Here is an 18,912-nt window from a genome sequence, read left to right as displayed (position 1 = left end):
GCAACCAACATTGACACAAATAATTGTTTTGTGTGTGTTTATTTAACTAAAGCAGCATTACAAAAATAACAAAACTGATCAACAAAAATATCTGTACACCTATTACAGCTTGTTTATGGTTAAGTCAACATAAACTTCATAGTTTTCTGAACCTGGCCTTCTGAAGGGGCCGTATTCACAAAGTCCTTCACAGGAATCTTTCCCATGCATCCAAACACTTGCAGCCTTTCTCTTTGCTTGTGAGTGAGTCTTCAGGTAGACTGATGAACAGGTGGCGTGGAAGTGACTGTAGTTTTGTAAAATCAGAGGGGGAAGAGGCCACTGAAAGCGTCCTGGAGGGCGCGATGGCAGGCCAGTCCTGATATATAACCACCAGCCTGATCCTGAGGAGACGCTGTGCGCACATGATTCAGATACCTGCACACAGAGACAGGACGATTAGCTATAAAAGTGAATGGTTTAACAGTAGTTTCCAAAATAATGGCTTTGAGTATAATCTGGTTAATCCTCTAGAGGGAGCAGCTCTGTTGTTTTACATTCATGGATTTCACAATCACAATGACAATTACAAATTTAATTTTAAAATAAAAATAAAATGCCAACTGTAGTTACTAGAATTATACTGTGTGTAAATAATATAATATACACTACCATTAAAAGGTTGGGGTCGGTAAAATTGTTTTAATGTTTTTAAAAGAAAATCTCTTATGCTCACCCAGGCTGGATTTATTTGATAAAAAAAACAGTATTATTGTGAAATATTATAATTTAAATTAACGTTTCTATTTTAATATATTTTAAAATGTAATTTTAAAGTTTTTTTAATAGAGTCCTTGACAAAAGCAGCCAGTCCTACAGAAATCATTCTAAAATGCAGATTTGTTGCTCAAGAAACATTTCTTATTATCAATGTTGAAAACAGTGCAACATTTTTTTCTATCAGAAAAGTTCAAAATAACAGCATTTATTTGAAGTAGAAATTTGTTGTAACATTATGATTGTCACTTTTTAGCAATTTAATGCATCCTTTGCTGAATAAAATTTTAATGAAAAAAAAAAAAAAAAAAAAAACTGACTTCAAACTGAATTTTGAATGGTAGTGTATATTTGTTATCTTAAAGGGATAGTCCACCTAAAAATGAAAATTCTGTCATCATTTACACACCCTCATGTTGTTCCAAACCTGTATGAGTGTTTCTATCTTCTGCTGAACACGATTGAAGATAAATAAAAAGAACGTCGGTAACCAAACAGTTGATGGACCCCATTGACTTTTGTGTTCAGCAGAAGAAAGAAATTCATACTTGATGGTGAGTAAATGACAGAATTTTCATTTTTGGGTGAACTTTCCCTTTAAGCCACAAAATATGTAAGAATGTAGTTGCTTTACAGAACTAAAATATTACTATTACAATATATCAAATATTTCATTTCTTTATCCATATATTTTTCACCAAATCGACAACTGCCTGTTACCCACAAACCACTAGAACATCAGAAACCTAATGCTTGTGGGTGAGACTCTGAGATCTCACACCAGCCCAGCAGCACCTCAAAACACTCCAGCAGCTGGAGTCCACAGCGGCCATTCATTATGAGAGAACCGAAAATTACATGTAAACTGATACTACAGTGAGAGGAAGAGAACGATGGAAAGAGAGAGAGGGATCGAGGGGGTCAGGTATCATCAGAAACACTTAAGCTCCTCTCAGCTTCACACGTTTTCTAAACAAACAGAGATTACTGAAGCGCTGGACCATGAGCTAATGCACACAGAATGCTTCTCCATCATTAATCCACAAACCACACGCATAATTCCACAAGTGAATCACTGTCATCACATTTAATCCAGATTCTTTCGCTTTTAGTTTTGCCCGAAGTACTCAAGACAATCATGTCATAAAAGCATTGCTGATCGGAACAATAACAGAAATCTTAAGAACAACAAAATGGCAAGAAAATGATACGCTGATTCGGATGTTTAAAATAACAACAACAACAACAAAATCACAAGAATTCTGGATCTTTAAAAAAAAAAAGAGAACAAAATGGTGTTTGAAACAAGACCTTCAGACAATGTTGTACGTAAGATGGATAAACTTAACACTATAAGAGCCATTTTAAATTAAGACTTGTAATTTTGACAAACATTTTTGCAAAACTGTTAAAAACATGGGACAATATAGCAATAAAAAACAAGCAAACAAAAAATACATAATAGTAATAAAACAAAACATCTGGATAGTTAATTAATACATCAAGCTTGTTTGCGACCAAATGTTGGTTTGTGGTTATTAAAAAACGTACACAACTGTTCAAATGACCATGGTGCGGGATAATCCACGGCTAGCTGTGCATTAAACGATTTGGACGCACTCCGCATTGGGTGGTTCTTTGCCTTCACGTCGTCTTACATACCTCCACTATCCCTTACATGTTTAAAAATATAATTTATTCCTGTGATGGCAAAGCTGAATTTTTAGCAGCCCTAACTCCAGTCTTCAGTGTCACATGATCCTTCAGAAATCATTCTAATATGCTGATTTGGTGCTCAAAGAAAGAAAGAAAAACGTATGTCGAACACAGTTGTCCTGCTTATTATTTTTGTGGAAACCTTTTTAAAAATTATTTTGTAAAAATGTAGAACTCTGAATAAAAATATTAATTTCTTTCAAAAAAATCTTACTGGGTCCACATTTTTGAACAGTTGTATATATTTTTGGTAATTAAAATAAAAAATAAGTTAATAATAATTCATATATTTGACATGAATGAAACAGTTACACCGAAAGGAAGAAAAGATTTAGAAGAAAATTGGAAGGTTGTTTGAGAAGTGACTAATGCCAGAGTTTGGACAATGACTAAAATGTTTGGGAGGATTTTACTGGCTGTCTGACTCCAGCTCTCTGATATAGCCTTCATAAGACGGACATGTTGTCGACACTGGACATGTAGTCAAATGGATGATATCGGGGTTGAAATGTTGACATGAACGGAACAGTGTTTTAGTTAAACCACACAGCTGTATCAGTGATGACACCCTGTGGAGATGGTGGTGTGTGTGTGTTCTCTGTCAGTGGGATCTGTGTTTTATGCCTGCCTTTAATACCTAATAGAAGTGTGTGTGTGTGTGTGTGTGTGTGTGTGTGTGTGTGTGTGTGTGTGTGTGTGTGTGTGTGTACAGGATTCAGCACAGAAATGTTCCCCTCAAAAAAAAAAGAGGGGAGTCTCAAGCAGCTGCTGTACAATCTGTCATTTTAACAGGGTCAGTGTCACACACACATTCCTCACAACAGATCTGGTTGCCCACACTGCTATGTCAGACACACATATACCAAACTACAACTCATCCACAACACAAATATCCTCATCAGAGTTCAGAGAGCAAACTCATCTATGCAGGAGCCAAGAGTTGACCTGGGATCCTCCAGGGCATAATGCATCATTAAAACCTACTGGTCCAAAGGTACAAAGACAGCGTGTGTCCGAAATGCATGAAGACACAAATCATGGTTTATGTTGAAAAGAGAAAGAGGCTAATGAAAACACACGCTTAGGAGATGATGTTTGTGAGCATTCCTTGCACAAAGGAAAAGCCACACCAATGGTGAAATGCAAAATTCACTCAAATCTGTGGATTGAGAGAGAGAAGGTGAACAAGTTTTGTTTGTCCATCCATTATCCATTATCTACCCTCAGGGTATGGTTTTAAAGTTTAACTCTCTCTTGCTACCTCAGAAACAGGATCCATTTGCAAGCCAAATTTACTCTTGAAGCCAAGGCCATAATCTTTGTTTTAGGCTTGTTTGCATATGCAAATTTCAAATCAGGCCCCTCAAAATACAGTTTCCAAAAAAAAACGTACCGACCGAGAGAGATGGAGGGATGGATGGAAGACGTGTCTGCAGTCATTGACCCTTCTAACCCTACATTCTTACAGCAGGAACTAATTGACACTAGAAATGGCAAGTATTTTATAAAACAGACGGTCTGGACAATCCATCACTTATGATAAAATACACTACATAACAGTAATGATGTGAAACACCTTTTTTTAGTAATGTAAATCATACAAAAAAACTAGGTAGGTTTATATGTCATGAATTAGATCTTCTAGCAGAATAATGACACTTAATGAATTACCTTAAAAAAATATAAAAAATAATGTCTTATCAAAATGCATGCTTAATATTTTTATGAAGTAGTAACTTTTTATAAGGTTTTAACTGTTTGCCTATTAGAAATGGCTATATTCACAATATCTCTTGTAGTTTATTAGTGAAATAAACAATAATCAACCAGATTTATGTTTAAAAACACAATAAAGCTACTGACCCTGTCCACACATGCTTCCTCTTCTGACCTGCTGATGGATTACTTCCTGTCTTTCACATGATGACTTCCTGTATGGCAAAGTGTGTTTCTATAGTCTAAACATTGGCATGGCGATGAAAGCATGTTTTTTCATTGCCTGAAGGAAATTTTACTGAGACATTCTGAAACTCACAAATTCATTTGAATAAATGCTGCATTAAACTTGAAAATAATGCAAAATAGAAGCATTTTTACTAGTGGTTTCCATCACGGGAATACATTTTAAAATATATTAAAATAGAAAACAATTACTTTAAATAAATAAAAAGTTGCATTTATTTGATCAGAAGAGCAAAAACATGTAAAAAATCTTACTGATCCCAAACTTTTGAATGGTAATGTAACTTGGATTATTTCAAAACTTTAACAACACCTAATTAATATAAACACAGACAAGTTCTGTCCTGTCCAATAACTAATGTCTCTTAAACTAATTACGTTATCCAAAACTCTGCAGACATGCCTCCAAACTCACCAGAGACATCACTCAACACTGACTGAAAATGTGTGTGTGTCCTGAATGAGTGTTTGAATGGAAGATTACTGATCCATCAAGGGGGCCCTTGACAGCAAAACTTTGAAACTTATTTTTATGCAACATTGTAAAATTAGAGGGGCATTGTTATCTCTCAAAAAGTGGGGTACAAACTATTCCTTTATTCATACAACACACATATACATAGAGGCGACTGACTGCACTTGAAAACTGTGTGTGTGGAGAAAAGGAAACTTCAACCCAATCACCTCCTTTCAAGACACACACACAGCTGTCTTTAATAAAACGCCCCACCCAATCTGTATTTATACAGGTACAGAACAGGGACGGACACATAGGACGGGGTTCGCCCCCAGGGGTTGGAGGAGGAAGTGAATACATACATGACCCTCCAAAAACACAAACCAGTCCAACATAAATCTCCAATAACTCGCTGTCAAAACACACTAAGACAAATAGCAAAAAACAATCTGTCTCTCTGTCAACCTCACACACACAAACACTTAGAGTCTTGTCCGCTCTCGACTTCAAAAGCCTGAAGCTGGTCAAATTCTTTGATGCAAAAACAGATTTCAGAGCGACGGAGAAAAAGAAACAAAGAGAGAGTGATCCACCCTATCGTCTCTTTTCATAACCCTCACTCTTTTTCTTCTCCTGTCTTCTGCTTTTCAGCGCAAACCAAATCATAAGATCCTCAGATGAAGATTCCAGTGTGTCTATCTGTGTGTGTGAGTTCAATACAAGTTAAGCTTTGTCAACAGCATCTGTGACAGGAACGCACTTACAATGAAAGTCTGAGCGCCAATCGTTGCATTTTTTCCCCGTAGACTTCAACTGAAAGTGTATAACTTAGGACTGCATTTAAGTGCACAGTAATTCTTTCCTCCAAAACAATTATTTTATTTTTTGACAAAAAGGTTCTATATAAAATGTCTTAAATTACTGCATTATACTTTCATGTTTAACAGGTTATTTAAACTTTTTCTAGTGATAAATTTAATTTAACTTACCCTTTAAGAATCAATAAAGAACCTTTTCTTCTAAGAGTGTAGTCATTGGTAGACTGATCAAAGCTTATTTATTATGGCGTGGGTTCCCTTATGGGAGCAGATATGTTAAGATTATTAAGACATTGTTATAGGGGTATACCCTATATAATACCCTATAGGGTATAGTAAATATGAAATGAAAATCATCGATTTTCAGAATGAAAATCACTGCATTAATGCTATGACTAATATAGCTTCAAAGACTGTGTGGGTTTGAAAAGAGTGAGAGTGTGTCTTACAGAGAAAGTCAAACTTAAGTGAAGCGTGAAACTGCAAGCATTGCAAAAATGTCAGCAGACTTCCTGTTTATCCTGGGAGCAGTGCACCATGGGAGATGTGGTTTATTTGTTTGAATAAGAGGTCATTTATCTCTGTCAAATGCATTCTCATGCATTCTCTCTGACAGAAAGGAGAGAGAGAAGGTACAAAAAAGAAAAGAATAACCCTATGCATGAATAAAAAAAAAGACATTAAATGTAGTCTGTTCCTCAATGCCCATTAATTTACTAACATACTGATAACAATATAATATAATATAATATAATATAATATATTATTATATTATAAGTAAGGAATAATTGATGACAGGCCTTTACAATTATTTTAAAAATAATGCACACCCGAGGTCGGAATAATTTTCTAATAATTCAGCGGACTGGAGTAAATTATTCCGCTTATACTACAGTTGTGTACCACACCTCAAGACATAGTTTAGATGTTGTATTTCAAGACATATGTCAGGTTTTCGTCCTTAAAATGCTCTTGTGTGTATGACTAATTTTCTTACGCATCTCATCCAACGCCTCCATTGCTAATTCCAAAACATAATTTTAGAGCTAACGGAGGCTTGAGTCATTATTATAGTTATAGAGAGAGAGAGAGAGAGAGAGAGAGAGAGAGATTAAGTCCGTGTGAATTACCTGAGTCCGTGCATCTCTCAACAGTGTTCGGCGGCAGCAGCGTCTCTACTAATAGCGAAACTGTAAGTTTATCTGCTTCAAGAAAAGCGCCTTTATTACCTTGTTAGTGAGAAATGTAATTTAGCTATTTTACAGTTAAAATCGGCAGAGCAGCACTGACAACACGTTTCTGTGCGAGTGTGTGTCCATACTGTATTTGTGTGTGTTTGAGTGGGAGAGAGAGCGTGAGAAAGAGATTAGCCTATGTGCTTTTCGTACATAATAAATAACTATAATCATTTGGCGAAATGATACAGGTATGTAATGCGGTCAAGACCTGCCTGGAACTACTTTAGCCATGCGATTCCTTGAAAATAATTGCACACCTTAGAACGTTCGTCAACCGATCAAATTCAAGCATTCAACAGCCCTATGATATAATATAATATAATATAATATAATATAATATAATATAATATAATATAATATAATATAATATAATATATCACAAAATGCAAGTGATTCTTACCCTTGTCTGCCCAACTGATCCAGTTCTGGAACGGGTGGCCCGTATGTGTCAATGTACACAGGCTGATAGACGTACAACACCTCCTCCACACGAGACACGGATGCCAAAGACACGGTCTGACCCTAAAGGAAAGATACAGACAGAAAGACACATTTTAGAAGTATTTTGGCACTACAAATGGACACATTTTGTAATGCACTCCAAAACCCCACCCTCCAACCCGAACACGTGTATTGATTGACAGGCAGAGATCACTTCTGATTGGTTAAATGTTCTGATTGGCTAAAAAGGCATGGGCCGCTCCCCTCACACTTGTTTTACAGGGCCGTGACAGAGACAAGTGTGATTTCCCATGACAACCATCGATGAAGTAGGTACATTTTATGCATTGTCATTTTTTTTAAATGCTTATAGCACCTTAAAATGTTACATTCAAAATATATTACTTTTTGTTACATTTTCTGATTACTAACTTTTTATCTTACTCTATTTTATTAATTTATTTCAGATTATAGTTTTACTTACTACCATTTGAGTTGAGAGTTTTTAACATTCTTGTTGAGTTTAAATGGAACATTTCATGTAGATGACCTCATTTAAACAAAACTAACAGACATTCTGTCTAAGATGAAGTCACACACATAAATGCATTAGCTCCAACAAACACACACATCCCTCTATGGATCCAGATCCAAGCAGGGGATCTAAAGATGTATGACAACATCACTCACTGCCACACACACACACACACACACACACACACACACACACACACACACACACACACACACACACACACACACACACACACACACACACACACACACACACACACACACAAGGGAGACTGAACTTGCTGGAGACAGACAGAAACCACAGCAAGGAGGGAGTGTGAGTGTGTGTGGAGGGAATTTCCATGGGAGAGCTTCTTTATTTTGGCCTGAAAGTACTGCATGCATTTAAACTGCAACAAAACAGCAAAGTAAAATAATGGAAGACATAACAAAGAGAGAAAAAGAGAGCGAAACAACAGAGATACAAGTAGGGTGAAAATGAACACTAGAAAGGGGAGTTTTATGATATGTTTATTGAACATTAAACATGAATTATTCCTTAAACATTCCTGAGTGAGAGCATTTAATTTTTTTTTTTTTGTTTGTTTTTTTTTGTTTGGGGTCAGTAAGTTTTTAGAAACTAATAAAAAAATAAATGTATACTTTTATTCAGCAAGGACAACCAAAACGATCAACCAAATTCAACCAAAAGTGACAGTAAAGACATTTATAATGTTACAAAAGATTTCTATTTCAAATAAATGCTGTTTTTTGTTTTACCTTTCATCAGAGAATCCTGAAAAAAATGATCTAAGCACCAGCATAATGATTTCTGAAGGACCATGTGACACTAAAGACTGGGATATAAATCACGGGAATAAATAACATTTTAAAATATATTAAAATAGAAAACAGTCATTTAAATTGTAATAATATCTTACAATATTACTCTTTTTACTGTATTTTGAATCAATAAATGCAGCCATGGTGAGCATAACAAAAATATTTCAAATATATATAAAATATTAACTGACCCAATTTTTTTAACGATATATATATTCTAAAAATAATTGTAAAAATAAGTTATTGCCTGCAAGACCTGCAATACTTACTCACCAAAAACTTTTTTTTTTTGCTTTGGACACAGGAAACACACACACACACACACACACACACACAGGTTAATAAAAAAAACCTCCAAATTTACAAACTTAACACTTAAACATTTCGCACGCACACCAAAAATTGTTGGTTTATGAACTCAAAATAACAAACATAAATTCTACACAGGCTGATCAGTTCCAAACTCACTCACATCTCACACACAAACACAATCTAGAGATTTCCATGTCAACACATACACACCATCCCATCACAGATTACCCTGTCAACAGCCTGATACCAGTGGAAAACTCTTCAGAACTCTGACACACACACACACACACACACACACACACACACACACAGTAAACCACTACTGCATCCACCAACTCAAAAATCTTCAAACATCTGCACTCAACATTAATTTGAGGTGTAGTGTGTGTGTGTGTGTGTGTGTGTGTGTGTGTGTGTGTGTGTGTGTGTGTATGTGAGCGTGCGTGTGTGTGTGTGTGTATATATATATATATATATATATATATAAAGAAATGCTGCTGATGCTGTGCATGTTGAGTGACTATAGATACATATTCCCTCCCCAGCGCCTCTAAAACTGAGCTGCTGGCTCGATCCATCTTCATTACTGTGCGGGGGTGGAGAGGGAAGGAAATCCCTGAGCTGAAACACCCCTCCAGTTGTCTGTGCATTCAGAGTTTAACTCCGAGCAGTTACACACTGTTTAACGGGGCCTTGTGTTCAAATCAATCATATATCTGCAGCATTTCGACATTCAGTGCCGTCCAGCGTTTTAACCTCACCCCTGCCTGGGCAGTGAATCAGTACGTATGTTTAACATTAACACACAATAAACATAATTTTACGAGGTGGACTTGAATTTTACATTATTAAAATAAACTATCTCCCCTGGTTCTGCATTCTAGACTTCTGTCTTGGGAGGCACAGAACATTTTGACTGGCACAGGAAAGGCACTACGATGCAATGGCTCATTTGATTGTTCATTCTGTGGGTGTGATAATTTTCTTCACCAAACCAACAAATATGGGTTATTATTTCTGAGGTGTGTTTGTCTTGCTTCTTGCCAACATTCAACTACAAGTATCAACCAGAATGTGTGGACTGGATTTGGAAAATTCTGTTATAAAATTTTCCTTCTCAATATTTATTTTGAGAAGAAGACCAAAAGAAGGCTCTGTTTCCAAAACAGATATATGATCTTAAACTATAAACGATTCTGTAGCTTTTTTAAAATTATTTCCCCCCCAAGTTTCTTGCACTAAAAAGAGTAAGGAATTAGTTTTACTGACCATAATTTAAAATAAAATTTAAAAAAAATACGTTTTTGTTACTGCACCTTTAAGACTTTATGTAAATGACTAAAATGATTGGCTATTCATCTTGTATTCTCGTAGTACACAATGTCGGAAACAGAGCGGGTCAAGTTGATAATCAGAATAAAGTTTAGTTTACTTTGGAGCTTATTTGGACAAAAACCGCCCACTTAGACATTAAGAGACATAAATATGTTAAATTAAATTAAAATATAAAAAAAAAAATTTAATTTAAAAACTCTAAATACAAGATGGCACCTGTGAGCTTCGGCGATGCCCGATGCGAGTGTGCATGTTTACTTCCGCGTATACTCTTCTGGTCTTAGCGACGTTCGCATTTGCTGTAAAGAGAAACTTATCTGTGAAACTTGGCTAGATATAATGAATGTTTGTAAAATAAAAGAGAAGATGGTGGTCTATCAGCGACGAAAAAAAAACATTCTTATATTATTGTGTACTGTGCGGTAATTCATTTAAATACACAGAGATATCTTTCATTCTTTCTCCCGTTGAATCTGCGGTTCAGGTTCATCGGTTAGTGAAAATCCACAGGGATCTCTTCATTCATACAAAACACTCAAGTGTGTAATATACATGTCCTGATTTTGTTCTGACTGCTGGGGGACTAAATGGCGCAGAACTGCCTTCTCTTTCTTCGTAGAATAACACTTCCCTCATCAAGATCTAATGTTTGCTATCGTGTCAACCGAAGTATCAATCCTCATTAGAGATATAAATAAGCATGATAACACGATGTGGACTCAGCATATGGTTAAGTAACTATTTAGTAACATTATTATTGCTAACTTTTTGTATATTTATTATTTAATTAAATTATTATAGGTTTGCATATAATGTTCAGAGTTTGTATTTCCACTGTGTAATGTAATTATGAAAATACATAATAATGGTAGTTTACATTTTGATTTTATGTTGTTGTTTTTTTGCATTATTATTAAGGTTAGAGTTAGATCATTTTAATATATTATTAATAATGTATTAATTCATCTTGCGCACCCCTTTGGATGTTTCGTGAGGTTGAGAAACACTGCTTTAAATCTAAACTATACAGTATTACAGTACAACATATTTTTTGTTGAAAACTATTGCTAAAACCTCCTCAAACAAAGATTGTCCACAAAAGCTTTTTCAAAAGTAGTTTTCACAAAACCTCATAAAACAATGTGTTCTGAGCAAATTTCTGTTAAGGTTTTTTTTTTTTTTATGGTTAAATTGAGAGGAATGCGAGAGAACGGTGAAAGGTTTCTGTTTCACATGGGGGATCAAGCCGGGAGAGAGCATCGGGACTCTGACTATGCAAGTCTTCAGGACGCTCCAAGGTCAACAAATATAAACTGTCTATCAGCACCTCTGCTGACCTTCACACACACACACACATACACCTCAGATCAGCACATTTTAAAATGATCACACACTCACACTGCTCTGCATGGGACACAAGAGAAAAATGTCACAAAAGCACACATACTGTACATTAACACTCACAAATACAACAAAATATACTCATAATCACATGATCTGAAATATCTTGTCCTATTCACAGCTAAATAATCATCAGTCACTGAATTCATACAGAGAAAGTGTCCTGAATGTACCGTGTAACACTAGTGAACACACATACAGGTTCAGTGGGGATAAAGTGAGCTTTGTGGACCCTCCAGCTGGCATTAACTGAGCTCAAGTAACAAGTGTGAGAGCCAATGCCCTCTCTATGCCCTGTAACACACACTATTTTGATCTCAAAGCCTGCTGGCTCTCTCTCCACATGTATGCAGAGTATGAATCTGCCTGCAAAAAGTCAGACGGACACACACATTGCTAAACTGCACAGCTCAGAAACATCTGTGTGTTAAATATAACTGTATAAGCGTGCCTCCTGCCTTGTAGTGAAAAGCCATCTAAAGCTGACAAACACTTTTTTGCCAGTTACTATCCTCCCTGTACTAAGATCCATGCCAACATACACACCAGTCATCTCTTCATGCCAACCACAAGACACATTTGTGGAAACATATGCACTTGGATACACAAACGCACACACAATTGTGCACGCTGTTTCTGTTTTTACTCTCAAACGGCAGTTTTTAAGATGTATTGCTCCCCCCCTCCTCCGAGTTTGCATACACATTCATGACATGTTGGTTCAGGTCTGTGTCCTTTGCAGTGACCGCTGAAGGGATTTTTTTTTTAAAGAACAAACCTGTTTTACCTGCTTTACAACACAGACGCACCACAAAATGATATAAACACACACACACTCCCACGTCATACTCAAACACTGGCTAATACAAACATGCTGGTGTGTCTGTGTGGAAGCTAGAGCACATGTATAATGTGATGAATATTACACAGGTAACAGTGCATGTGATGCTACATTAGATGTTTATAAACAAATGAATAGCATTTAAGATGTAAATTTAACACAATTATATAAATATATTATATATATTACATACAATTTTAATAAATCAATATTTTGTATTAATTATATATTTAATAATATTAAGTATTTATTCATTATAAAACGAATTCATTTAATTATGGCTAATAATAAGCCTTCATTTGGTGGCTTTTCTCATCAAATCCTAGAATTAATTTGATTAATCGTTAATACATTTGATTAAATATGTAATCCGATAACAGTCCTACTGATTATGTGTGCATGTATGCGTGTTGTTTCCTCACAATCATTATTCCAGTAGAGAAGATGTTTGTTGGTTTGACGTTTTGCTTCTGTTTTTCGATCTGGGTCTCCAGTTGGGCGGCTCGATCTTTATGTTGGGCCAAAAGCACAGCCGCAGGTAACCTGGAACTCTCCTGCAAGCACAAACACAACATTCAAGAAATTATTTTCTTTCCAACTTTAATTTTGACACTTTAATTGATAGTAGAGAGGGGATAGTGATGAGTAGGAGGGGAACATGTCATGTCAACCTGTCACACGTGAGATCACAGTAATAGCAAATCACACAGCGATCCAATCGGACAAAATCAAGTCCCACCCTATACATTTTTCCTTGTACGAGAAGCCGTTTCACTTGGATATATGTCACTTCTGTTTCATGCCGACTTTAAAGTGTGTTTGTACTGTGTACCAGTTTATCCAGCAGGGCCTGTTTGTTTTTCCTCTTGGCCTGTAGTTGTCTCTGTTCCTCCTGCAGGGTCTCCAGTCTCCTCTGCTCTGAATCCTGCTGCTCCAGTAACAACAGCTCCTCCAACTCCTCCTGCTCACGTGTCTAACATAGAGACAATAATAAATCATGGGATCAAATCAAATAAAGTCAACTTTATTGTCATTTTTAGCACATTGCAAGGCAATTGTTAAAAACGAAACACAGTTCCTTCAGGGAAAAACTGTAACAGATTCATGAAGACTAAGAAAAGACAACAGATGATAATAGCTCAATAAAGGCTCAACTGTATCTGGAGCCGTGGTGGGTGTAATTCATTACTAAGTTATCTAATTACTGTAATTTAATTACTTTTCCCTTGAAAAAGTATTAAAGTAATGGATTACTCTTAATTTTCTGTTTAATTTAATTAGTTCCTTCTGCTGTAATTGCATTAAATACTGTATAGTCTATACAACAACTCTATATAAAACAACTGGGTATTTAACATTCAAAATGTTATGTTAAAATGTATGTTTTTAAAGTAACCTTCTCCCTTTACACACTTTGGTCAGTTCAAGAATGATTTATGCAATTGTATATTGTTTATTTGAAAGAATAAAAAGTGCAGTTTCGTGTCTATCCTTGTTTTGTTACACTGGTCGAGGTTGATATGTGATTTAGAAAGTAATTAGTAATAAGTAATCCAATACTTTTAAGAGAAAATAATTAGTACAGTTAATCTAATTACACAGTTGAAGATGTAATTAGTTACCCTGGTAATCCAGAGTTCTCACGAGAGCGAGTTTGAATTTGCTCAGGAGTTACTCTGGTGTCCAGTAATGATGCTCATTAAATATGCCCCTCTATCTGAGCTGCACCAATCACATCGGGTTATCTGATATAGGCGGGCCAGAGGCGAGATGACGACAGCGCTGCGACGTCGAAGTCATTAGTAAACATTGCAAGATGGCTATGGATGAACACCATTTGTTTGAAACGGCTTTGGCCGCTACAATGAAAGATTTAGACTTTTTCTCTAAAAGAGGAACAAAAGATGCCGCTCAAATCGTTCCTTTGCAAGAAGGGCGTTTTTGCTTTTTTGCCGACCGGATACGGCAAGAGTCTAATCTACCAGTTAGTTCCGCTGGTAGCTAAGCGATAACTTGTTGTGATTGGTCGTAGTGTTATCCAATTGCGTGCAGTGAGATTTTCAAATGCATGCTTGGTGCCGCCCCTCGAGCTGGCCGATTTTCATTAGTCGACGCCAGACCATTAATCTTTTAGATGTAGGTCTGGATTTACAGGCTAGTAATTAGTAGCAGGTAATTAATTACTTTTTTAGAGTAACAACACTCATCTGGAGCACAAGATTTTCTGATTTCTGGGTAACACTTTATTTTACAGTGTCCTTGTTACATATGTTACATGTACTTACCATAGTATTAACAGTAAATTATGCATAATTACATGCAACTAACCCTCAACCAAATCCTAATCATACCCTAACCCGATAGTAAGTACATGTAGTTGCTTAATATTACTCAGTACCTAAATATATAATTACACTGTAACAACGACACCTTAAAATAAAGTGTAACCTATTTCTGCTATAATCTATTTCTGTTTAAAAGAGGTTCTTGCTTGTGAAATCAGAACCATGCACACATACTCACCAGCTTGGCTTTGTTTTTCTGTATAACGTCTCTGTTATCTCGCTGGTACTGTTCCATTATCTGCTTGGTACTTTCAACATCTACGTTATTAGTCAGGTTAAACACTGGACAGACACACAAGGAAATACATTTCAAAAATATTTCAAAAACAAATGTATCATATGAATATGACTAAATAAATGGTATATTTATCTCACCAATGTCCTCCACCTGCTCCAGGTAGTCATTATATTCTTTCAGAGTGGAAAAATCAAATTCCCTCTTATTATAACTGAAAGAAACCAAACACACATCATTATTAAAATAGTATAATTAGTCATTAAGAAAAACTAAGTGGATGCGTGCAGAGACACATACATTTTGAGAACCTTCTTGCGGATCTCCACCTCTTTATCGATGGCTGGATCTTCGAAAAGCTGCACGCGGAAATTACTTTTTCTGAGAGGAGTGTCACACTGCACACAGTTACCTGAGCCACGGACAAACAGCATGTCCACACAGCTCTCACACCTGAAACACACACACACACACACGTTTTACTCACACTGGCAGAAGGTCTGCTGAAAGAGAGTCAAAATAAACAGTAATGAAATGTGAAATCTGCTGGAAAAACCTTCAGAAGCGATTCCACACAAACACACATTTCAATCATCTCACTGCTACAGAGAGTGAAATTTGGCCATATTTCCAAAAGGAACCATAAATTCGACTAATGGATAAAACAGAGGCCTGATATTTGTGTGTGTGGTGGTCTTGTTCAATCATAATGGAGTGATGATGGGATGGGTTTGAGGCAAAGCAGACATACACATTAAGGGCTGACAAAGTACAGAGTGTCTTAGAAACCAATGTTACTTCTTGCCCAGAATATATGCATATAACTAATGCTGAGTTTCAAGTAGATTTCTTAAAAATTCAGTAAACAAATTTTCTACTCAGCAGTTTAACTTTCCTTTTCATTCCCCCTTCTCTTTCTATCAGCTTTCAGAATACATTGCTCTTTGAAATCTGAATTGTGCCTGTAAAAAGACAGGGAGTGTATATAACACATTGGACACAATTGCAATTTAATGCAGATATAAAAATTAATTAATGCAGATAAAAAAAACTAACAAATCATTTGGAGAATTGGCTTTTGTTTAGAAAATCTAACATTCATTTAAAAATATATTTTTTTATTTTAGATTTCTAAAATACATTGATGAAAACAAATCCCATGCAAAAGTTTGAGATTAATAATTGTTTATGAATTAAATTATTTATTTTATTCAGCAAGGATGCAAAAAGTAAACTAAAGTAATAGTAAAAGCTTTACAAAAACTATATTTCAAATAAATGCTGTTCTTTTGAACTTTCTATTGATCAAAGAATCCTGAAAAAAATAAAATAATAATCAGTTTCCACAAAACTATGAAGCAGCATTGATAATAAAAATTTTAGTTTCTTGAGCATCAAATCAGAATATAAAAACAATATCTGAAGGTGAAAGATCATGCGAAACTGAAGATTGGCGTAATGGCTGATGAAAATTCAGCTTTGCCAACACAGGAGTTACATTTTAAAATATAGCCTACTAAAATATTAGTTCCTGGTCAAAAATGACCAGACTTTTGCATTTGCATTTACATTGCTTGTAAATCACTTGTTATGCAATATTAATCACCAAATATTGAATTCAATCTTTTTGTCAACTTGTTTTCTTTCAATTAGGACAGTTTTTAAAAAAAATTTATGGAACTGATTGATCGTACGCCTCATTCATCTAAGCTTATGCACATCAGTTTTTGAGTGAAAATAAATGTAGATAATTGTGTCAATATTCAACAAAATTTGCACTGTTTATCAAATTAGTGTGCTTTAATGTTTAACCAGGAAGTTTGTCTTGAAATGTTTTTATTTCGTACAAAATGGAATAATGTCACACTTGTGGTGTTCACGGTCAAAAATTGCCTACCAGCCTACAAATAAATAGCTTATAAATCTCTCGTTATGATATTATCACGTGCCCATTCAGCCTTCAGGAGACTCGAACCCGAGGCTCGGCTTGAGCTCCGAGTTAAAACCCCCCTATGATGGAACTGCGCATAAGAGGATAGAGATAATTTACTGGAGAAGGGGAGGAAGAATTTGTCAATGAGATAACGTGGTGTATGCTGCTTATATAGTACGCTTGTAATGATGATTGGCAGGACTGAATGTTCAGGCTCCTCCCGAACATATGTTTTGAACTTCATTCAAATCTTTTTGTCAACTTAAAGGGTTAGTTCACCCAAAAATGAAAATTCTGTCAGTAATTACTCACCCTCGTGTTGTTCCAACCCAGTAAGACTTACGTTCATCTTATTAAAGTCGACTTGAATAAAGTCGTTATTACAAAAAGTATTCTCATAGCTTGATAAACTTAAGGTTGAGCCACTGTAGTCACTTGGACTATTTTAAAGATGTCTTTACTAACTTTTCTGGTGAACTAACCCTTTAAGTTGTTTTCTTTCAATTAGGAGAGGTTTTGGATTTATTTTTGAAACTGTTTGATTAGGACTGAGCAAAGACTGTAAGTTTGAGTCCAATGCGATAACATTAACATTTTCGGGAAAAAGAAAATCCTCTCCGGGTCAAAATGACCCAAACACAACATAATGGTTAAACTGTAAAAATATTTCATAATATTACTCTTTTTGATTAAATAAATGCAGCCTTGGTAAGCACAAGAGACTTAATGCCCTGGGTTTTCCCTGAAGAATCTCTATTATTTACTTCCAAATTAGGTAGACTCTACTTCTCCCTGACCCATGACCTGAACAAGGTGGGCATTCATGTGTGAGAGTGAACTGGCACAAAAAGCCTTAAAACAGAAAGAACACAGACTTTCATGTGAATAAATGCTAGACATTCCCTGCTCGTTCCTCCTCTCCCGATCCGTGTTTGTCAGCATGTTGAGAGGTTACTACACTCCTCTAACTCAGCACAACTGACCCCATCACGCACACACAAAATCTGCAAACCACTGCATTTCACACACACACACACACACACACACACACACACACAAGCTACCTGTGTCCCTCTCATCAACTATCTCTCACACACACCTACCTGTGCCCTTCCCTCTTCACTGCAGCAGGTCAGAAGGACACACTCAGCATCAGCTTAAGAGTCACAAACACGTGTGTTTCTTCAACTACCTGTCCGATTGGGGATTTCAAGTTTTTCAAATGCTTAATCATCTATTTAATATCTATTTAATTATTTTACACTTGTATATTTTTAAAGATCTTTAAATACTGGAGAAATCATAACAAAATATGAATAACATAATTATTGGACTATTATAAAACATATAACAATCAAAATAAAGAGTGAAATAATAAATATTAAGATGGTTAATAATTAGTCAAAACATGTCAATTTTTTCACACATTTAGTGGCATGATTTCCATCACAAGCAAAAGATTTTTTCGTTTTTATAAAAAAATGTATCAACAGTGCCGATGACGAACATTCTTGTGATGATAAATGAGAAGAAAAAATAAAGGTAAGTATTTCTTCTTCTTTTTAAAATATCTTAAAATCACTTGGCTCTATTTTCAAATTAGTTTTTGTTTTTCTCAAAACAATAAGTTAATATCTCTGAACAATTACTTCAGAGATCTGATTTGAATTTCTTATTCATTCAGGCAAATTGAATGCGTTTTGGCATATGTGCAGAAAAGTACAATTGTGGACAATTTGCACAATAGAGTGGTGCAGGTATGACAT

At 35.6% G+C, this 18,912-nt stretch overlaps 1 protein-coding gene across 1 annotated transcript in view; it reads right to left on the bottom strand.

Annotated features, from left to right (window-relative positions):
* Positions 1-20: 20 nt before the first annotated feature.
* mnat1 (MNAT1 component of CDK activating kinase) overlaps positions 21-18,912 on the bottom strand; it is a 22,021-nt gene continuing 3,129 nt past the window's right edge. Inside the window, exons 2-8 of the mRNA XM_082153098.1 lie at positions 15,514-15,666; positions 15,354-15,427; positions 15,157-15,260; positions 13,466-13,606; positions 13,056-13,187; positions 7,348-7,469; positions 21-417 (exon numbers count right to left, since the gene is read on the bottom strand). Of these exons, the coding sequence (XP_082009224.1) occupies positions 303-417; positions 7,348-7,469; positions 13,056-13,187; positions 13,466-13,606; positions 15,157-15,260; positions 15,354-15,427; positions 15,514-15,666 (841 nt within the window). The 3' untranslated portion in view covers positions 21-302. The remainder of the gene's footprint in view (positions 418-7,347; positions 7,470-13,055; positions 13,188-13,465; positions 13,607-15,156; positions 15,261-15,353; positions 15,428-15,513; positions 15,667-18,912) is intronic.

This window comes from Leuciscus leuciscus (assembly GCF_965113295.1).
Source record: "Leuciscus leuciscus genome assembly, chromosome: 22".
In the NCBI taxonomy this organism is placed as follows: domain Eukaryota; kingdom Metazoa; phylum Chordata; class Actinopteri; order Cypriniformes; family Leuciscidae; genus Leuciscus; species Leuciscus leuciscus.
This window is presented reverse-complemented; position numbering and strand designations above follow the sequence as displayed.